A 23,840-nucleotide genomic window follows, 5' to 3' on the forward strand; every position below is an offset into this window, starting at 1 on the left:
AGATGTAGACGTAGAGAATGGACATGTGGACATGGGGGGGAAGGGGAGGGTGGGACGAATTGGAAGACTAGGTTTGACATAAATACACTACCAGGTGTAAAATAGAGAGCTAGTGGGAAGCTGCTGTATAGCACAGGGAGGTCAGCTCGGTGCTCTGTGACGATCTAGATAGGTGGTGGTGGGGTGTGGGAGGGATTCCCAAGAGGGAGGGGATATAGGGATACATACAGCTGATTCACTTCATTGTACAGCAGAAACTAACACAACATTGTAAAGCAATTTTACTCCAATAAAAAATAAATAAAATAAAACTAGACAGTGAGTTTCTGAACTCCAGTTAAAAGCTATAATAAAATTAGACTGTCTTTTAAATATTTTCTTGGATTAAAAAAAATCATGTGTTCTAAATAATACAAAAGAGTCTCATGACTTCTGAACTTGAACAATTATTTTCAAAATAAATTTCACTGAGTTTTAAAAATTTACCCTGGGTTTTTTTTTTTTTTTTCTTTTTTTTTTGCAGTACACGGGCCTCTCACTGCTGTGGCCTCTCCCGTTGCGGAGCACAGGCTCTGGACACGCAGGCTCAGTGGCCATGACTCATGGGCCCAGCCGCTCTGCGGCATGTGGGATCCTCCCGGACCGGGGCACGAACCCGTGTCCCCTGCATCAGCAGGCGGACTCTCAACCACTGTGCCACCAGGGAAGCCCTACCCTGGGTTTTAAAAATTAATTTCTTTTAAGTTTAAAGAGCCTAATCATGATATAGGTGATTTTTAATTACTTTGGATACATTTCAAGCACCACAGCAAACATTTCCTTCAATTTAGACCTGCCAATTTCCAGATGAATACACTGATCAGAAAATGGTCCATTTCTGCATGTCAGTCAAAATTTTACCATGGCTTATGCACAAAATTAAAAACTCTTAGCAGTTTTGACACTGCTGAGAGGAAACATACTCTATTTGAAAGAATACTCAAGAATGACTTTTGCCTTATGTTTGAAGAAACTTTCCACAATGTATAGATTACTAAATTTTCTTTCAGTCCTTTAAATCCAGTCTTCTAGTTTCTAATGTTGCTGCTCAAAGTTCAGTCATACTTCTCACTGTTGCTCTTTTGAAGGCAGTAGTCGTTTTTGTGTGGCTACTTTTGTGATTTTTATGATTTTCTTTATTGTTAGATTTCTGAAGTTTGACTAGGATGAGCATGATGTATTTTTAATTATTTACTGTGTCTTTGTGGCTTTATGCCTTTTATTATTTTTGAAATTCTCAGACTGTATCTCTTTGAATACTGCTTCTGCATCCCACTTTCATTTCTACTACCAGAATGAAAATTATACATCTGGTAGAACAGCGGTCCCCAACCTTTTTGGCACCAGGGACCAGCTGGTCTTGTGGAAGACAATTTTTCCACGGAGGGTGAGGGGTGGGGGGAATGGTTGAGGCGGTAATGTGAGCGATGGGGAGCGGCAGGTGAAGCTTCACTCACTTGCCCGCCGCTCACCTCCCGCTGTGTGGCCTGGTTCCTAAAAGGGAGTGGGCCGGTACTGGTCCACAGCCCGGAGGTTGGGGACGCCTGTGGTAGCACTTTCCAGCACAGCCCTTATCTCTTTTAAGTTCTCTTTTGTATTTTTCTACCCTTTTGTCTCTCTATGCTTATTGTGGATATTTTCCACTAAACTGCACAGTATCTCTTCATCTGTTTCTATCTAATAAAATCTAATTAAATTCTGGATTATTAAAGTAAAACATACACCAAAGTACACAACTCTTAAGCATACAGCGTGTAGAATGATGTTGAACACCTTACTATATGCTTACTGGCCAAGCTCTGCTTCACTTGTTTACTCTCAGCCATACTTTTGCCATCTGCAGAAACTTCCAGGAGAAATGCAGCTACAAATGCCAGGCTCACCATTCTGGTTTCCTTCCTCTCCCATATCTTATTATTTTACTTTCTCTAGACAGTCTTCTCTGAGAGGGAGCTTTTATCTGAATCACCTAGCCTTCAATTGCTAGAAAGGTCCTATATTTAAATCTTTTATCAGTGAATCAGACAAAGATATATGAAACATTTATTTCATCTTCAGAAAACATAAAAGTGTGAGTGATAGCTAACAATAATTGCAGAATTAAGATCAAAAAAGATAGTTTGAGACTAGAGCAATACGAAGACATTAGCAGCAATTTTAAATCTTTTTTTTTCTTCTAAGAATTAGTAATCCCTTAGAGAATGTGATAAAAGTTGTGGACACAGAAAAATACACATGGGTACATTTGCCAAACATACATATATAATTTAATGGGCTCAAAATCTCTGGAGCTCATCCATGGGTTATATAATATTCTATAGAAGCCTTGCTCAGTTAAAGATAAAATGTAACAACTATCAAAGTAAATTCCTAATATATTCAACTACATAAGTACAGAATGGGCATTTAGTTAGTCTGAGTTTTAATCAATAGTGTGATAGGCTGCCACTGAAAAGTAATTCTATATTAGGCAACATTAAGAAACATATTCTAGAACAATGTGGTTAATAGTTTCACTATTAGAAGTACTAAACAGTACCCTAGGGACTTCCCTGGTGGTGCAGTGGATAAGACTCCGTGCTCCCAATGCAGGGGGCCTGGGTTCAGTCCTTGGTCAGGGAACTAGATCCCACATGCATGCCACAACTAAGAGTTCACATGCCACAACTAAGAAGCCCACATGCCACAATTAAGAAGACAACATGCTGCAACTAAGGAGCCAGTGCTCTGCAACTAAGGAGCCTGCCTGCCACGACTAAGACCCGGTGCAACCAAATAAATAAATAAATATTTTTTAAAAAATTAAATAAAATAAACAGTACCCTAGAGTATTACACATAATTGTGGGGGCAATATTTTGTTAAGGAATACTAAAAATCTACATTACATCTACAGAAGAGAACCAGGATGGTAAAGAAGCTTGAAATCATGTTATCTGAGGAACAAATGAAGGAATAAGGGACATTTAACTTACAGAAGGAAATGTTTAGTGGATTCATAAATATGAAGAGATGTCCTAAAGAAAAACTCAATTTATTTCTTTTTCAATCAGATAGCAGAACTAAGCTAAATGCCTGGATATTACAGGGAAATTAATTTTGAAACAATAGGGAAAAAAGGATTATTCAAAGATAGGGCTGAATGAAAAAGTTCCTATGGCAGTCACTGGACGTGCTAAACCACAGCTGACCAGCCACCTTCCAGAAATACTGTAGGAAATTTATGTAGGGGCATAAAATTAAATTAGGTATCACCTAAGATTTTTCTTATAAGTAGAATTCATGAGTCTATTTTTTATAAGAGGTCATTTTAAAAATTATCTTTAGAGAAGAGGGAATTGATACTGATTTTCACCTTAAATATTAACACTGTATTTCTAAGAATATTACCTCTTTTCTCAGATGAACATATATATAGGATTTAAAGCAGTATTTCTAGTCAAAATATTAACTAAGTACAATGACATAAAGAAAGAAATCTCACTCTCAGATGCTAAGCATTACATAAAAGTTTAAAGATAAGTGAAGTAAGTCAGACAGAGAAGGACAAATATCATATATCACTTATATGCAGAATCTAAAAAAAAAATGATACAAATGAACTTATTTACAAAACAGAAACAGACTCAGAGACTCGGGGAATTAGCTTATGATTACCAGGGGGGAATGGCAGAGGGGAGGTGTAGACTGGGAGTTTGGAATTGACATGTACACACTGCTATATTTAAAATAGATAACCAAGGACCTAATGCAAAAAAAAAAATTTTTTTAAGTGGCCAAAAAGACTAAATAAATGAAATTTTTGGAAGCCAAGATACCTGTTTTCTCTTACTTGTTGCCTCATCTTTTCATCCTTTAGACTTTCATGTTTAAGTTTTGCCAATTCCATAGCTAATTTTTCTTCTTGTTCAAGCTGGAGCTCCCTCAATCTTTTGTTTTCTTCTGCCTAAATAAAAAAATAAATAACTTTAGTCATTTGTCCCCCAGAACCAGATTTTTTTTCATTAAGGTTGAATTTGTTTTATAGCAAAAAACTACAAGTACCTTCTGAGCAGTCAACTGTTTATGTTTTAAAATACAAAATATAATTTCAATAAATAATTTTTCTGAACATTTTATCTGGAAAATGTTCTGAACATTTTATCACGGAAAATTTCTGAACATTTTATCTGAATGTTTTTTTTTTTCTGAACATTTTTTCATGGAAATTTTCAAACATCACCGAAAGTAAGAAGAATACTGAAACACTCCCTCAGGTAGCCATCACTCATCTTCAAAAATTATCAGTATTTTGCCAATCTTTTTTCTCTACTCTTCCACTCCACTCCCACTTTTTCCTATATATATATATTTTTACTAGAGTATTTAAAAACAAATCCTAGATATATCATTACCATGTAAATAATTCAATATTGATCTCTACCTGACAAGAATTTCTTCTTATATAACCATACAAGTAATAAACTGAAATAAATTAACAATAATTCCTTAGTAAGGTCTAATAACTTTTCCATATTTAGATTTCCCCAGCTGTCTCGAAGATCTTTTTTTTTTTGGTTTGTTCAAATCAAAATCCAAACAAGGTCCATATATTGTATCTAGTTATGATTTCTATTAAGTCTCTTTTATTTTTTAACAGTCTCCTCACAGACTACCCCCCGCCAGCACACTGATTTGTTGTGGAAATTAGGACATATGTCCCACAGAATGTCTCACATTCTGAATTCGACTGATTGCTTCACCAGGATATCTTGTTTCTCTTTTGTATTTCCTATAAAATGGTAGAAAGATCTAGAGACTTGATTAAATTCTGTATTTAGGAAAGAATATGCACATGAATAGATGTTCAATATCATTAGACATCAGGAAATTCAAGTTAAAACTACAATTATATATCACTACATACCTACTGGAATGGCTAAAACAAAAAGTAGCAGCAAAAACAAATGCTGGTGAGAAACAGCATTATTCACTGGGTGGGAATGTAAAATGGTATAGCTACTCTGGAAAACAGATTTTACAATACAACTCAACAGTTGTACTCTTAAGCATTTCTCCCAGAGAAATGAAAATTTATGTTTATTAAAAAAACCTGTACCCAAATGTTTACAGCAGATTTATTCAAAATACCCAACTGAAGATACCCAGACATCCTTCAACAGGTGAATGGTCAAATAAACTGTGGTATATCCATACTGTGGAACACCACTCAGCAACAAAAAAGAATGCGTATTCATACAAACTACAATCTGGATGAATCTCCAGGAATTATGCTGAGTGAAAAAATCCAATCCCAAAAGGTTACATACTGTTTGATCCTATTTATATAATGTTCTTGGAACATGTTCTATTTTAAAGCTGAAACATAATTCACACAGCATAAAATTCACATTTCACAATTCACGACTCAGCAGTTTTTTAGTACATTCACAATGTTGTGCAACCAACACCACTACCTAGTTCCAGAACTTTTTTTTTTTAATAGACTACTATTTGGAGCAGTATTGGGTTCACAGCAAAACTGACAAGAACAGAGTTCCCAATAAACACTCTGCCCACACACATGCACAGCCCCCTATCAACATCCCACACCAGCGGGGACATTTGTTACAATCAGTAAACCTACACTGACACATCATTAACACCCAAAGTCCATAGTTTACCTTACTGTTCATTCTTGGTGTTATATATTCTATGGGTTTAAACAACTGTATGATGACATATATACCTACCATTACAATATCATACAGAGTAGTTTCACTGCCCTAAAAATCCTCTTTGTTCTGCTTATTCATCCCACCCTCTCCAAAACCCCTGGAAACCACTGAACGTTTCACTAACCCCATTGTTTTGCCTTTTCCAGAATGTCATATAGTTGAAATCATACATTATGTAGCCTTTTCAGATTGGCTTCTTTCACTTTCATGTCTTTTCATGGCTTGATAGCTCATTTATTTTAGCACTGAATAATAATATTCTATTTTGTGGATTATTTATCCATTCACCTACTGAAGGACATCTTAGTTGCTTACAAGTTTCGGCAATTATGAATACAGCTGCCATAAACATCCATGTGCAGTTTTGTGTGTGGATGTAAGTTTTTAACATTACAGAACCTTTTTATCACCCAAAAAAGAAACCCCATACCTGTTAGCAGTCACTCACCATTCCACTTACCCCTCAACCACTAATCTACTTCCTATCTGTGTGAATTTGCCTATTCTAGATATTTCATTTAAAAGAAATCATACAATATGTGGCCTTTTTGTGTTTGGCTTCTTTCATCTAGCATAATGCTTTCAACGTTCACCTATGTCGCAGTACATATCAGTAATGAATACCTTTTTATGGCTGCATAATATACAATTGTACAGATATAACATATTTTGCTTATCCATTCACAAGCTGATGGGCATTTGGGTTGTTTCCACTTATCTGGCTATCATGATTAATGCTGCTATGAACATTTGTGTAAAAGTTTTTGTGTGGACACAGATTTTCAATTATCTTGGTCACATGCTTAGGAGTGTAACTGCTGTGTAATATAGTAACTATGCTTAACTTTTTGAGGAACTACCAAACTTTTTGAGGAACTACCATAGTTACTAATATAGTAACTATGCTTAACTTTTTGAGGAACTACCAAACAGTTCTGTACAGCCACTACACCATTTTACATTTCCAGCAGCAATGTACAAGGGTTCCAACACTTATTTTCCTTTTTTCCCTCCAATTGCAGCAGTCCTCGTGGGTCTGAAGTGGTGTCTCACTGGGGTTTTGATTTGCATCTCCCTAATGATTAATGATGTTGAGCATCACTTTTGGGGCTTATTGCTCACTTGTATATCTTCTTTGGCTATTGAAATCCTTTGCTCATTTTACTGATGAGTTGTACATGTAATGTTCTTTAAGTGATAAAATTATAGAAATGGAGAACATATTAGTGATTTCTACAGTTAGGGATGAGGTAGGGATGGACAAGAAAGAGAAGGGTATGCACATAAAAGGACAAAACGTGGGATCCTTGTGATCATGGAACTCCTCTGGATCTTGGCTATGGTATATATACAAAGCTACACGTTATAAACTGTATAGAACTAAACACACACACACACACACACACACACACACACACACACACAAAACTGGGGAAATCTGAACAAGACTGGTGAATTGCATCACTGTTGATATCTTGTTTGTGATATTGTACTATACTTTTGCAAGATGTACCATTGGGAGAAATTGGGTACAGGATATATAGGAACTTTATGTATTTTTCTTACAACTTCATATGAATCTATAATTATCTCAATAAAAATTTCAATGAACAAAAAGCAACAGCAAGTACTGCTGTGGACACAAAGCCACTGGAATTCTTATACATTACTTGAGGAAAAGCAAAGTAGTGCAGTAACTCTGGAAAATGATTTGGCAGTTTCTTATAAAATGAAACTTACACATACCATATGACCCAACCATCCTACTATCAGATATCTATCCAAGAGAAATGAAAATTTATGTTCATAAAAAAGTTTGTATTCAGTTTTATTCACATTTGCCCAAAACTGTAAACAACTCAAATTTACTTCATACTGTGAATGGATAAACAAACTGTGGTACCTCCATATAATAGAATACTTCTATACCATTCAACAATTAAAATGAATGATTCATGCAACAACACAAAATCTTAAATTTGTTTTGCTAAGTGAAAGAAGTCAGACCCAAAAGGTGACATATTACATAATTCCATTTATATGATACTATGGAAAAGATAAACCTATTGGACAAAAAAGAAATCAATTGTTTCCAGGGATTGAGGGGTGATGTGAGTGGTTGACTATAAAGGGGAAGCATGAGGGGACTTTTGGTGTGATGGATTGCTTTGTATGACATTGTGATGGTGGAAACAGTAATCTGCATTTGCTAAAATCCATAGAACTGTACATAACAAAGAATGAATTTTATAATATGCAAATTTTAAATGAAATCAACTAGTACATCCATGCTGTGTACTACTACTTAATAATAAAAAGGAATCAACTGTTGACACATCCGACAACATGGATGAATCTCAAGAGCATTATGTGGAGTGAAAAAAGCCTATTCTAAAGGTTACAGACAAAAAAAAAATGGTTCTGAAGAACTTAGGGGCAGGACAGGAATAAAGACACAGACATAGAGAATGGACTTGAGGACACAGGGAGGGGGAAGGGTAAGCTGGGACGAAGTGAGAGAGTGGCATGGACATATATACACTACCAAATGTAAAATAGCTAGCTAGTGGGAAGCAGCTGCATAGCACAGGGAGATCAGCTTGATGCTTTGTGACCACCTAAAGGGGTGGGATAGGGAGGGTGGGAGGGAGACGCAAGAGGGAGGAGATATGGGGATATATGTGTATGTATAGCTGATTCACTTTGTTATAAAGCAGAAACTAACACCATTGTAAAGCAATTGTAAAGCAATTATACTCCAATAAAGATGTTTAAAAAAATAAATAAAGGTTATAGACGTATGATTCCACATATGTATGGAATCACATGCAGGAATGTTTATATAACATCTTTTTTAAAAAATAAGATTCTTGAAATAACAAAATTATAGAGATGGAGAATAAATTAGTGATTGCCAGTCACTGTGGGGTTTGAAGGAAGTGTGTAACAATAATGGGGTAGGTAGCATGAATGAGGTCTTGGTGGTGATGGAATAGTTCTGTATCTTTTTTTTTTTTTCTGCTGTACGCAGGCCTCTCACTGTTGTGGCCTCTCCCATTGCGGAGCACAGGCTCCGGATGCGCAGGCTCAGTGGCCATGGCTCACGGGCCCAGCCGCTCCGCGGCATGTGGGATCTTCCCGGACTGGGGCACGAACCCGTGTCCCCTGCATCAGCAGGCGGACTCTCAATGACTGCGCCACCAGGGAAGCCCTAGTTCTGTATCTTGAATGAGGTGGTGGTTGCATAAATCTACACATGTAATAAAATGACACAGAAATATATACACATAACATAGCAATGACATTTTACAGGGTTGATATCATATTACAGTTGTGTAAGATATAACCGTTGGGGGAAACTGCCCAAGGGCACAGTGGACCTCTCTGCACTATCTTTGCACCTTCCCAAGGATATGTAATTATTTCAACATTAGAAAAAAAAAAAAGAAATCAATCAGATTGATTGAGGACAATCGATCAGACTGGGGAGGACAATGGAATGCAGACTATAACAAATTAACTGTATTAAAAATCAGTCAAAAAAACCAACCAAACAAAAATCAATCAAATAACCACAATGGAGGCGATAGGTAGGAGTGGACATAAGTAACTTTGGAAAAAAGTTTGACTAGATATTGCAAGGCTAAAGACACAAAGAACTGTACCTAAGTCTGTATTGTAGTTAGTAAATTTGTTGTTCACAAGGGTTCAGGTTAGCAATTCTGAAGCTATTTGTATTCTAGGGTTGAAAGAATAAATAAATATACTGTAGATAATGAGAGCCAGCTTTCTTTTTGTTGGGAGAATGCAATTACAAATAAGGAAAGGAGAAAGACTAAAATGACCCCTGTGGTGGCAGATTGGAGTCAGCAGTACCAACTCAGGCTCATGGGTTTTTTTTATTAATAAATACATGCAGATAGACAGACACACAAATGTAAACACAGATGTGTGTGTATGGTTATTTTCTAGTTTGTTTTCTAGTTCTTTCCACGTAGAGGGAGTAGAGCAGTAAAACCCCAGTAATAATGAACACGTCCATCATTCACACCTTGGTTTCTAAATACCATTTTCCAATAAAAGGAACCAAGTCTTCTTAGAGAACTGGTTGATTCCAAGGCAAGGGAAGAATAAGCTGAGCCTGGAACATCTTGTGGTACCAGAAAGCAAGTAAACTGCATGTGTAGAGAGGGTCACGTGGCAGGGAATGTCAGCAACCTCTGGGAGATGAAAACTTCAGGCTTACAACTACAAGAACATGAACTCTGCTGACAACTTAAACGGGCCGAGAAGAGGCCCCAAGATCCAGATGAGAATGCATCCCAGGCAACACCTTGATTTCAGCCTTGTGAGACCAAGCAGACAATCCAGCTACACCATGCCTGGACTTCTGACCTACAGAAATTGTGAGGTAATAAATGGATATTGTTTTAAGCCACTAAGTTTGTGGAAGTTTGTTACACAGCAACAGAAAACTAATATAACAAATGAACTATAGTCTTCAAAATTGTCAAGGTCATGAAAGAGAAAAAAAGGGAGGAACTCACAGAATGGAGGAGACTTAGAGAAGACTAAGGACACCTGACAACTAAATGCAATTTGTGATACTGGAACAACAACAACAAAAAGGTGTTAGTGGAAAAACTGATGAAATCTGAATAAATCTCACAGTTTAGTTAATAGTATTGTGGCAAGGCTAATTTCTTCATTTTGATAATTATTCTATGATTAAGTTAGCGGTGACATAAAGGGAAGTCAGGTCAAGGGTATTATTTTTGCAACTATTCTGTAAAACTAAACTTATCTCAAAAAGTTAAAAATATGCATATGTCTAAGTTCTATCTGCTGAAAAGACCTGGAACCAATATAATAAGCATATCTAACACCCAAGAGTAATAAGCATATCTAAACCCAAAATTGTCTCCACTAAATGATAATAGAACTCCTTGGTACAATGGCCAATACCAGGTATGAAGCAAGAAATTTACAAGATGAACCTTGTATTAGGGTTTTCGAGAGAAACAGAAACAATATAATAAGGAATCAGCTCAAGCAATTATGGAAGCAGGCAAGTCCCAAGATCTGCAGGGTGAGTTGGAAAGCTGGAGACAGAAGCCAGCCAATAGTTTAGTTCCAGTCTAAGGTCAAAGGCCTGAGAGCTACTGGTGTAGTTCCTGTCTGAAGGTTGGCAGGCTTGAGACTCAGTAAGAACTGTTTCAGTTCAAAATCCGCTTTACTCGGGCTTCCCTGGTGGCGCAGTGGTTGAGAGTCCGCCTGCCGATGCAGGGGACACAGGTTCGTGCCCCAGTCCGGGAGGGTCCCGCATGCTGCGGAGCGGCTGGGCCCGTGAGCCATGGCCGCTAAGCCTGCGCGTCCCGAGCCTGTGCTCCGCAACGGGAGAGGCCACAACAGTGAGAGACTCGCATACAGCAAAAAAAAAAAAAAAAAATCTGCTTTACTCAGTCTATTAATTTAAATGCTAATCTCATCCAAAAACACCCAAAATAATGGCTGACCAAATATCTGGGCACCCCCCAGCCCAGTCAAGCTGGCACGTAAAATTAACCATCCCTAGCCTGTAACACTGTATTATGACAAAAAGCAAGAAAGCTACCACAAATAAAGGGAGCCTTGTCAAAAGGACACAGAAGCAATAAAAGGGCATCCACTGGCCAAATGTAGGACAATCTGAGCATGAAAAAGAATAATAAATACAATTAATTCAAGTATATAAAGGCCCATGACTCCAAAAAAAAAAAATTTTTTTAAGGGAAAAAGTCCCAAGCTCAAGAAAATAAAATTTTAAAAAGCAACATAGGCATACACCAATGGAAGTGACTAGGGCACCAATTCTTACTCTGAAAATTATTTATCTCCCTTTCCAGTAAAAACTATATCTCAGGGTACCAAATTACGCTAGTTGATGAGGGAAAGTTCTTTACAGAGGAATTGCAGCTAATTAAATGTGAAAGTAACAACAAAATTAGAAAATCAGTGTTTTGCAAGCCCTAATAATGAAAAAGATTCATTGGTGAAACCAAAGATTAAAGTTTGATGGGGATCTTTACAATGGAGGAACCAGGCTGTCTCATTAAACCCACTAATCAACATTAGCATCAACATCAGCACCAGTATGTGCCTGCTGGTGGGATAAGATATCAAGGATAGCACTGCCATGGAGTCACAGCCAAAAGAGTTGCACCTAAATCTAATCCTGCCCTTAGGGCTAACTTTCATTTAGAGGAAATATAAAAGATAGGGGAACAAAGTAAAGGAACCACTGAGGAAGCAAATAGATAAATTCAGAAAGTGGGATATCCTATTAAACAACTGGCCTAGCTTCTTTAACAAGTTAAAAACATGAAGTTAACAAAAAAAGCACAGGGAAGGGTTGTTTTAGATTAAAAGGGACCTGACATAACCAAATACACTGGATAAACCTTGTTTGGATCTGATTAAAACAAACCAACTCTAAAAGCAGTCTTCTGATACAATCATAGAAATTTGATTATGGAATGGTATTAAATGATACCTTGAATTTATTGATAATTCTATCAGGTAAGATAATGGCACTATGCTGCTCCTATATAAAAATAAATCCATATTTTGTAAGATGTATACTGAAGTATACAAGAGAGAGTTGATATGATATCTGGGATTTTCTTTAAAATTAAAGAAAAATAAGAATAAAAAGAATAGGCAAAAAAATCTAATCCCCAAGGATCTTCTTGCTCAGGGTTAAAAAGTCATGTCTAAGCTTCTGGAATTTGAAACTCAGAAGGATGAATACCACTTTTAAAACTTGGTTTTGCCATTCCCCACAATATCTTACAAAATGTTGAACATATAGCAGACACTCAAAAAATACTGAAATATCAGAACATCTTTTTCACATTTATGAGAACTCATTTCTTTTCTCGGTGGTTTCCCTTTTTCTACCTCCCTCATCCCTTAAAATATGCACTGAAAAACTGTCTCCACACTTTAGTAGTTACATACCTACATATTATACCTGAATTTTTCAAGGCAGTATTTCAAAAATCAAAAATACAAGTAAATTCATAGCTAATAAATAAGTGTTCATTTTCTACCACTTAATGTACATGTTTAATCTCAATAAATTCAAAAAAGGTATTCTTAAATTTTTGTCTTTAGAATTTTAGGGAAAGCAACAGAATTATACTTATGTGAACAAAACTGTGGAAGTTAGTAATTATGAATTTCATATTTATGAAAAAAAAAAACCTGAGTGCTTACTCTTCCAGACACTATTCTAAGGGCTTTGCCTGTATTAACTGATTAATTACTAAAACAATCCTATGAAGTAGGTACTATTATTATTCTCACTTTCTAGATGGGACAGAGAAAGTAAAAGCAAACTACCCAAGGTTCCACAGCTAACATATAGTAGTACTAGGACTCAAAGATACACAGTCCAGCTCCAAAACCCCAGCTCTTTCCCACTATACTGGGCTGACTCACTGGGAGGCATCCTTTGCCTGATACTTAGTCTCTCTACTCAATTCCAGTTGGCTTTCATTGTTTCCAAAGAGAAAATGAAGGAAAAAAATGATGTAAAAATGAATAGTAAAACTTACCTTTTGAATGGCCTCTTCCATATCCAACTCAAATTGTTCATTCTGTAATAATCGGAGGAACCTTTTGCGCTCAGCCCGGTCATCATTCTCATTCTGCACCATTTGGTCCCTGATTTGATTCTGCAGCCTTTGTAGTGCCTCGACATGCACTTGTTTGCAATAGTTTACATCTACTAATTTCTGATGCCTTTCACTAGAGCTCAGAGTTCTCCTTCTGGAAGCCTAAAATGGGGGGGGCGGAGGGGGAAAGCATACTTTAGTGCTCCAGGATCTAATTTTTTTTAATATATTGATGTAGCCCCAGAAACAAATGAAATGAAGATAGTTAACAGTAAAAAACGAAAGGCTTTTGGCTTCCTTCCTAAATTCAAAGAAATATATCATAATAAAAAAGCAAATGTGGTAGGTAACTACATGATATATCAATGAAGCAGGTACTATTAGTGTTCCCCATCTTATATATGAGGCATGAAAATTAAAGCAACTTGACCCAAGTTTCCTCAGCTAATAAACAGCCATACTAGAATTCAAAGACGTGCAGCTGAGCTCTATAGACCCAGCTCTTTACCACTACGGAGGGAATTCCTACTCATTCCACCCTCTACCCCTTCCCATTTGGCTGTAAAGTGAGGTTCAAAAGCTGGTCATGTCAACCTGGAAGAAATGGACAAATTCTTAGAAAAGCACAACCTTCCCAGACTGAACCAGGAAGAAATAGAAAATATAAACAGACCAGTCACAAGCACTGAAATTGAAACTGTGATTAAAAATCTTCCAACAAACAAAAGCCCAGGACCAGATGGCATCACAGGTGAATTCTATTAAACATTTAGAGAAGAGCCAACACCTATCCTTCTCAAACTCTTCCAAAATATAGCAGAGGGAGGAACACTCCCAAACTCATTCTAGGAGGCCACCATCACACTGATACCAAAACCAGACAAAGATGTCACAAAGACAGAAAACTACAGGCCAATATCACTGATGAACAGAGATGCAAAAAACCTCCACAAAATACTAGCAAACAGAATCCAACAGCACATTAAAAGGATCATACACCATGATCAAGTGGGGTTTATTCCAGGAGTGCAAGGATTCTTCAATATACGCAAATCAATCAATGTGAGAAACCATTTTAACAAATTGAAGGATAAAAACCATATGGTAATCTCAATAGATGCAGAAAAATCTTTCGACAAAATTCAACACCCATTTATGATAAAAACCCTCCAGAAAGTAGGCATAGAGGGAACTTACCTCAACATAATAAAGGCCATATATGACAAACCCACAGCCAACATCATTCCCAATGGTGAAAAACTGAAAACATTTCCACTAAGATCAGGAACAAGACAAGGTTGCCCACTCTCACTGCTATTATTCAACATAATTTTGGAAGTTTTAGCCACACCAATCAGAGAAGAAAAAGAAATAAAAGGAATACAAATCAGAAAAGAAGCAAAACTGTCACTGTTTGCAGATGACATGATACTATACACAGAGAATCCTAAAGATGCTACCAGAAAACTACTAGAGCTAATCAATGAATTTGGTAAAGGAGCAGGATACAAAATTAATGCAGAGAAATCTCTTGCATTCCTATACACTAATGATGAAAAATCTGAAAGAGAAATTAAGGAAACACTCCCATTTACCACTGCAACAAAACAAATAAAATACCTAGGAATAAACCTACCTAAGAAGACAAAAGACCTGTATGCAGCAAACTGTAAGACACTGATGAAAGAAACTAAAAATAATACCAACAGATGGAGAGATACACCATGTTCTTGGATTGGAAGAATCAATAATGTGAAAATGACTATATTATCCAAAGCAATACACAGATTCAATGCAATCCCTATCAAATTACCAATGGCATTTTTTACAGAACTAGAACAAAAAATCTTAAAATTTGTTTGGAGACACAAAAGACCCCGAATAGCCAAAGCAATCTTGAGAAAGAAAAACGGAGCTGGAGGAATCAGACTCCCTGACTTCAGACTATACCACGAAGCTACAGTAATCGAGACAATATGATACTGGCAGAAAAACAAAAATATACATCAATGGAACAGGATAGAAAGCCCAGAGATAAACCCACGCACCTTTGGTCAACTAATCTATGACAAAGGAGGCAAGGATATACAACGGAGAAAAGACAGTCTTCAATAAGTGGTGCTGCAAAAACTAGACAGCTACATGTAGAAGGATGAAATTAGAACACTCCCTAACACCATACACAAAAATAAACTCAAAATGGATTAAAGACCTAAACGTAAGACTGGACACTATAAAACTATTAGAGGAAAACATAGGAAGAACACTCTTTGACATAAATCACAGCAAGATCTTTTTTGACTCACCTCCTAGAGTAATGGAAATAAAAACAAAAATAAACAAATGAAACCTAATGAAACTTAAAAGCTTTTGCAAAGGAGAGGAAACTACAAACAAAACGAAAAGACAACCCTCAGAATGGGAGAAAATGTTTGCAAACGAATCAACAAAGGATTACTCTCCAAAATATATAAACAGCTCATGCAGCTCAATATGAAAAAAAACAAACAACCCAAACCAAAAACGGGCAGAAGACCTAAATAGACATTTCTCCAAAGAAGATATACAGATTGCCAACAAACACATGAAAGGATGCTCAACATCACTAATCATTAGCGAAATGGAGATCAAAACCACAATGAGGTATCACCTCACACCAGTCAGAATGGCCATCATCAAAAAATCTACAAACAATAGATCCTGGAGAGCGTGTGGAGAAAAGGGAACCCTCTTGCACTGTTGGTGGGAATGTAAATTGATACAGCCACTATGGAGAACAGTATGGAGGTTCCTTAAAAAAACTAATAATAGAACTACCATAGGACCCAGCAATCCCACTACTGGGCATATACCCTGAGAAAACCATAATTCAAAAAGAGTCATGTACCACAATGTTCATAGCAGCACTATTTACAATAGCCAGGACATGGAAGCAACCTAAGTGTCCATCGACAGATGAATCGATAAAGAAGATGTGGCACATATATACAATTGAATATTACTCTGCCATTAAAAGAAATGAAATTAAGTTATTTGTAGTGAGGAGGTTGAACCTAGAGTCTGTCATACGGAGTGAAGTAAGTCAGAAAGAGAAAGACAAATACCATATGCTAACACATATATATGGAATCTTAAAAAAAAAATGGTTCTGAAGAACCTAGGGGCAGGACAGGAATGAAGATGCAGACGCAGAGAATGGACTTGAGGACACGGGGAGGGGGAAGGGTAAGCTGGGACGAAATGAGAGAGTGGCATGGACTTATATACGCTACCAAAAGTAAAACAGATAGCTAGTGGGAAGCAACTGCATAGCACAGGGAGATCAGCTCAGTGCTTTGTGACCACCTGGAGGGGTGGGATAGGGAGGGTGGGAGGGAGATGCAAGAGGGAGGGGATATGGGGATATATGTATACACAGCTGATTCACTTTGTTATACAGCAGAAACTAACACAACACTGTAAAGCAATTATACTCCAATAAAGATGTTTTAAAAAAGGTCACGTTTTTCTAATATACATTTAATAGGTCAACCCGCTGCTATTTATTCTTTCGGTCTCTCCTGGACCTTCATTTCCACTCATTTGTTCAGCGGTTCTTAAACATTTCCCAAATTTCCACTTGTGTGGGAGTAAGATTTTTACCGGGCAGATTAAATATACTGTGGAGAAATGCGAAAAAAGGCTGGAAGCCACCAGGAGCGTCCCTTAAATAACAGCACCTGAGGTCTCTGAAAAAAATACGAGTTTCCCACTTTATTCTCAGATTGGGCACTTCAAATCCTTTTTTAGAAGCAGGCTGGCTCTGAACTAGAATTAAATCAATAGACAACCAAGTAGTCCCTTAAATAATAGCACCTGAGGTCTCTGAAAGCAAATACGAGTTTCCCACTTCATTCTCAGATTGGGCACTTCAAATCCATTTTTAGAAGCAGGCTGGCTCTGAACTAGAATTAAATCAATAGATAACCAACTAGTTTTGAGACCCCCCGACAGGCTCACCATCTCGGCCGACGAAACTCCCCCTCGCTCGCTCTGGCGGCCACCAACTCAGGCGGTTTACCAAGACGCCAGCAGAGCTCTCCGGTTTTGATACGGTTTCCCGGCAACTGCCGGCGCAGCGCGCCAGCCACCCGCGAAGGCCGCCGTCTCCCATTGGGCGCAGCCCTATCCAATGAGCGCTGAGCTTCTTGGGAGGCTTGGCAGGGCGGCTACTTCCGTAAGTTTTTTTTGTTTGTTTTTGTTTTTCCATAAATTTTAAGGAGATGGGGTGGGGGAGTATAAATGTGTCCTGAGGCAAGCCCTTTGCAGTCTGTTAGGAGCCAAGATTTCCCTCAAGCCACTATCTGTCGGTTTGGTGGAGTTGGGAGCCAAGTTGAGGTGTGGAAACTGTTTACAGAGAAATACGGCAAACTCCTGTCTAAGACATGAGGCCAAAGTCACTTTCCGTGCACAGTACTTACTGCACCGTCAATGCATGTTCTGCAGGGTTGATGACGGCATTCGTTTCAGCAGTGGGAGGCACGGTCACGGTCTCCCTAGCTGAGTAACTGTGCACTGTGGGGGACCCAAAGAAGCTATTGGTAAATTGAGGGAATAAAATATATGGGCCACATGGATCTTATTCTATGTAATACAAGGTCCAGGTACCAATGAGAGAGCAGACAGATGATGGCAGGATTTTGGTTAGGTTTATTTTATTAGCAAGTTACACACTGAAGTCCATTTTAAATGGAAGAACTTAAGAACAGGAATGGGTCAGAGAAATTAGTCAAATATATTGATTTTAGAGATGACATAGAGAACTCTTGTCCAAACTAAAAAAAAAAAAAACTGTTAAGGTAGTTAGCATGTGAACTTGGCTTAGTTGGGGCTAATTTGAAGTCCATCTTGTGTAGCAATATGTCTGCTTAAAGATTAATTAAAAATAGGACTTATGGTTTCAGCTTCAAAATATAAAAAACTTGGAAGTTATCACTTCCCCCCTTACTACCAGATAAAGCTGGATAAACTCGAAACTAATGACTTTTCTTGCATTCATCATAAAACTGAGGTCACAGGGCAACCCATCACCCTGAAATGTGGGGAGAGGTAAATCCAGAGAGTCACAGTCAAAACCTCCTTACATGGAGCAGAAGCCCCTGAAGCCATGAATTAGGAATAATTAAATGGTAATTTTGATGGATGCTGGAGACTGAGTATGGACTAGAATCCGTGAAACTAGTGGGGGCTGCCATGTTAGGGAGACCTCCACACTTCTCTGGGTTTTGTCTCCAGGAATCTCACCAGGTTCTCACAATGAAGAACCGAAAAAGATCGCCCATGGTGGTGGCAGGAGGCTGAGAAGAAGAATCATTGTGAAATATGTCCAGAGCCTTCTCCACAATAAAGGCCTACTTTACAGAGGAAAAGATTTTACCAGAGCCTTATTCTAGCTGGGGCAAGGACATTTCTCTGCCTCCAGCCTTTCTGTCTCACCTAAGTGGACAAAGGGGATCTAAGAAATATGCGTGAAGGTCCCAGCCCAGGGACGCAGCTCTACCAAAAGACTTAACCATAAAATGCTTCCCCTTTCCCACACTTTATCACCACACCAACAATGCTCCAGTGTAATAACAGTTGATTACAGCTGGAAGTCCTTCAAAACACACTCTCCCGTTACCCAATATACCGTGTCCACCTTTCAACAACAAATTACAAGGCTAAAGGCAGATTGTTAAGAGGCAAGGGAAAGCACAGTCTGAAAAGCAAAGTAAGCATCAGAACTAGACTCAGCTCTCACACACATGTGGAATTAAACAGGAATTTAAAATAACTATGATTAATATGCTAAGGCATCTGACAGACAATGTGGACCACATACAAGAACAAAAGAGTAATTTAAGCACAGACATGGAAATGGAAGAATCCAAAGGAAATTCTAGAAATCAAAAACACTGTAACAAATGAGAAATGCCTTTAATAGGATATCAGAAGACTGGACACCACTGAAGAGAGAATCAGTGAGCTTGAAGATATGTCAATAAAAACCTCCCAAACTGAAATGCAAAGAGAATAATAACAAATAGATAACCCTAATGGGCTTTTAGACCTCACCTTAGACTCAAATTGCTTTCTAACATCAGAAGGGACTTGTGCAAGTGTATGCGTGTGTGTTTATAGGGAGAATATTGTCAATGTTTCTGTCTTTTGGGAGTCTTATAAACCCAGTTACTACAAAAGTAAAATTGACAACAGGGTGTGTACAGTACAAAACACTTTGAAACCAGGATGTAACTATTATTTGCATTTAATCCCCTGTTAGTCTAGCAACTTCCAAAAGAACTCTCCAAAAATTATGGCTTATGTATAGCTTCTCTTAAAGTAGCCTCTAATTACACCTTGTTGACTGGGCTGTCAGCAGAAATGTTGTTGTTGTTGTTTGTTTGTTTGCGGTACACGGGCCTCTCACTGTTGTGGCCTCTCCCGTTGTGGAGCACAGGCTCCGGATGCGCAGGCTCAGCGGCCATGGCTCACAGGCCCAGCCGCTCCGCGGCATGTGGGATCTTCCCAGACCAGGGCACGAACCCATGTCCCCTGCATCGGCAGGCAGACTCTCAACCACTGCGCCACCAGAGAAGCCCTGTTGTTGTTGTTTTGAACACTAATGTATCCCAAGCATTTAAAATAGTGCTTGGAATATAGTAAGTGATAAATAAATATTTGTTAAATGAACAAATGATTGAAATTATATTACTGTTATGCACACAAGAGAAAGCCCTACCAGAAATAACTTTGAAGAAATATTGTTCTTCATCAGTTAGAGTTTTATTAATTTTATTTATGTTTTCAAAGAGCAAACTTTTGGTTTTATTAATTTTTTTTCTATTGTTTTTTTTATTTACAAGTCCATTGTTTTCTGCTCTTACCATCATATTTTCTTCTGTGTTTGCTTTGGGTTTAATTTGCTCTTCTTTTTATAGTTTCATAAGGTGAAAGCTTAAATCTTTAACACCATTCTTCTTTTCAAATATAAATGTATAACTTATATTTCCCTCTGAGCCCTGCTTTAGCTGCCTCCCACAGATTATGATATGTTCTGCATTCTCATTTGTTCAATTCAGAATATTCAGAGACTTCGTCTTTGACCCATGAATTATTTAGAGGCGTTTTGTTAACTTTCCAAACATTTCAGATTGTCCAGGTGTCTTTTTGTTATTGATTTCTAGTTTAATTCCATTATGGTCAGAGAACACACTCTGTATGATTTCAAATCTTTTTAATTGAGGTTTGTTTTATTGTTCAGAATACTGTCTGTTCTGGTGAATGTTTCATGTGTCCTTGAAAAGAATGTGTATTCTGATGTTTTGGGTGAGATGTTCAATAAGGTCAAGTTGATTGAGAATGCTGTTCAGGTATTCTATATTGTTACTGTATTTCTATCGATTTGCTTTATTAATTACTGAGAGGAGTGTTGAGGTCATCAAGAATAACTGTGGATTTGCTTATTTCTCTTTTCAGCTCTTTTTTTGCTGCATGTGTTTTAAAGTTCTATTGTTAGATGTATACACCTTTAAGATTATTATGTCCTAAAAGTATTTTGACATTAACATTCTGAAATGACCCTCTTTTTCCCTGGTGATAGTGTTTGTTCTGAAGTCTTTTTGATATTAATGTAGGCAGTCCAGATTTTATTTAACTAGTGTTTACATAATATATCTTTCTCCTTGCTTTTACTTTTAATGTGTCTTTATATTTAAAATGGCTTTCCTGTAGATAGTGTATAGTTGGGTGTTGCTTTTTTATTCAATCTGACAATCACCATCCTTTAATTGGTGTGTTTATGCCATTTATATCTACATATCATTATGGATATTATGCATGGATTGATATCTACAATTTTGCAAATTTAAAAATATTTGTTGCATCTGTTATTGATTCATTTTCTCTTCTTGCTTCTTTTTGATTAATTTTTGTAGTTCCATTTTATTTTCATTATCAGCTTATTATTTATACCTCTTTATTTTTTAGTGATTGCCCTAAGATTTACTATATATATGTATATGTGTGTGTGTGTGTGTATACAGTTTACAACAGTTTAATTTCAATTCCTCCATCCCATCTTTTGTGCTATTGTTATCATACATTTTATTTACATATATAAATCCACAATACATAGGTTTCCACATATATTAGGTGATTTGATAGTGTCATGAAGCTCTCAAATGCTCTGCTTTTTCCTCCTCCAATCTTTCTATCTTTGTGTTTCAGTTTAGGTAGTTTTTATTGCCATATCTTCAAATTTTCTGACTCTTTCCTCAGCTATGTCAAGTCTTCTGATGAGCCTGTCAAAGGCATTCTTCATGTTCATTACTATTTTGTTTTTATCTAATATTTCCATTATCTCTTTCTTATACTTTCTACCTTCTCAGCTAAAAATACCCATCTTTTCACATATATTGTCTGTCTTTTCCATTAGAGACTTGAGTATATTAATTATAGTATTTAAATTTTTCTGATCGTTTCACCATCTGGGTCATATGAGTTTTGTTCTGTTGACTGCTTCACCTTTGTACACTTTTTACAGTGTTTTCTCTTGGTTTTGTGTGTGTGTCTCATACTTTTTGATTGAATGCCAGACATCATGTGTAAGACAGCAGAGACCGAGATAAGTCATATCTATGCCTGGCAATAGCACACCTATTCTCCTACAGTGAATGTAGGAGGTTGACTCTGTATAGTCAGAAGCTGAGCTGGATTTGAACTTTGTGTTGCTTCGGTTATCTTCAGTGCACCACTGTCTTCAGATTTCTCCCGTGTTATCTTGTGCTTATGTTGAGGGTTGGTCTTCCAGATTGCTTCTCTCAACATTCCTGACTCACCCTTACCTTTAGGCCTTCCCTGTATTCCTGCATGTCAGAGGTTCTCTCCATACTCGTCTCCTCCCGAGCAGATTGCTCTTCTTTGTTGCTCCTGTTTACTAGCCAGGAGGTGGGAGGAAGGGGGTTCCCTGTTATCCTGGTCCAGTCTCAGCATTTTAGACAGGTCTTGGCACACTAGGTCTCTGGTGTCTCATACTGGAAAAACTTTCCTTAATGATAAGAATTCACTGTTTTCTTTTGGCCTTTAAAGAAAGCCTAAAACCATCAACCTGACCTGTAAAGGCTTATATATCTAGCCCTTCAGGTTTCTTCTTCAAACTTTGGCCAAAATGGACTTCTCTGAGCTTTTTCTTGTCAGAGGGCCTTTGTATGTGTGGGTTTCTGTCCTTAATAAGAGTATGTGATGACAAAGTCCACCAGCTGTCTTGCCAATGAGATAACACATGCTCTGGATGGCAGAGCAGAAAAAGAGAAGGAGCCTTGCTTCTTTATGACCACAGAGCTACCACACCAGCCCTGGGCTACCTAACTCATGACCTCATGCTATCTGACAGAAAAGTAAACTAATTTGTCTAAGCCTCTGTGTCCTCTTCTCCACCCGGGATTCTATTATAGTTATCCAAATGCAATTCCTAACTGATACAACCACTATCTCTGTTTAATTTCATGGGTGAAAATGATTAAGAAAAACAAAACTTTTTGCAGCATTAATTGCCTTTTTAAATCAAAATCAGTGTTTGATTTTAAAGATTATTAGTAGTTAGAGTAGAAAACCTCTAATTTCCTTTCTCACATTTTCCTCTCTCCCTTCTTTATTTTCTAGAAGCTACTGCCCAGTTTCCTTCCTTTAATCCCTGTGATCTCAGTCTTGACTACAATTTTTAATTCTTGGTTTTGTTCTCCAAAATATCCATGCAACATGTTTGTCTAGTAATTCGATAACCCAGAGTCATGTCATTGCTATCTAAAAATTGGCACTTGCCATCTGCCTTTACAAGGATTAAGTCACTAGCCACTGCAGTAACTGACCTTCAATACACCCTGAAAGGAGTTCAGGGTGGAGATCAGGAATGAGGCACTCTGTGCTCTGGGAACAACTAGCAGAACAGGCCTTCAGATAGTTAGAAACTTTCAGGAGAAGATTTTATGAGCCCAAATACTTGCATCTTCTCATATGCAGTAAGACACTAAAATCATTCACAGAGACATCTGCTCCTCATGACTAGCAGCAACCTTCATGAGCCTAGCAGTCAAGTTTACTTTTTAAAAAAAAAAAAGTAAACTTGACTGCATGTATCCACCTCCACTAAAATCACCTATAATACTGACCTTCCCCCCTACCTCTTCAGAGAAGTTCCTCAGAGCTATTTGGGATGCTGTCTCCCAGGCTATAGCCCTCATTTTGCCCCAAATAAAACTTAACTCATAGGTCTTACATTGTGCTTTTTCAGTTGACATCATTTACAAATTGGATAAAAATGCCTTTCACATTTTCAAATACTTCATAGATAAAAATGCTGAGTAAGACTGGGAGAGCACAGAGCCCTGATACGCACTACTAGAGTATCT

General features: G+C 37.5%; 1 protein-coding gene across 2 annotated transcripts in view; it reads right to left on the reverse strand.

The window, feature by feature from the left end:
- MNS1 (meiosis specific nuclear structural 1) overlaps positions 1 to 17,902 on the reverse strand; it is a 56,422-nt gene extending 38,520 nt beyond the window's left edge. The window contains exons 1-3 of one of the 2 annotated variants that reach the window (XM_082846576.1): positions 17,413 to 17,902; positions 13,354 to 13,575; positions 3,857 to 3,984 (exon numbers count right to left, since the gene is read on the reverse strand). In XM_082846576.1, coding sequence (XP_082702702.1) covers positions 3,857 to 3,984; positions 13,354 to 13,575; positions 17,413 to 17,415 — 353 coding nt within the window. In that variant the 5' untranslated portion in view covers positions 17,416 to 17,902. The remainder of the gene's footprint in view (positions 1 to 3,856; positions 3,985 to 13,353; positions 13,576 to 17,412) is intronic. The other variant, XM_082846577.1, reaches the window with a different exon arrangement.
- Between the last annotated feature and the right edge of the window lie 5,938 nt (positions 17,903 to 23,840).

Source organism: Leucopleurus acutus, assembly GCF_964270905.1.
Source record: "Leucopleurus acutus genome assembly, chromosome: 1".
In the NCBI taxonomy this organism is placed as follows: Eukaryota; Metazoa; Chordata; class Mammalia; order Artiodactyla; family Delphinidae; genus Leucopleurus; species Leucopleurus acutus.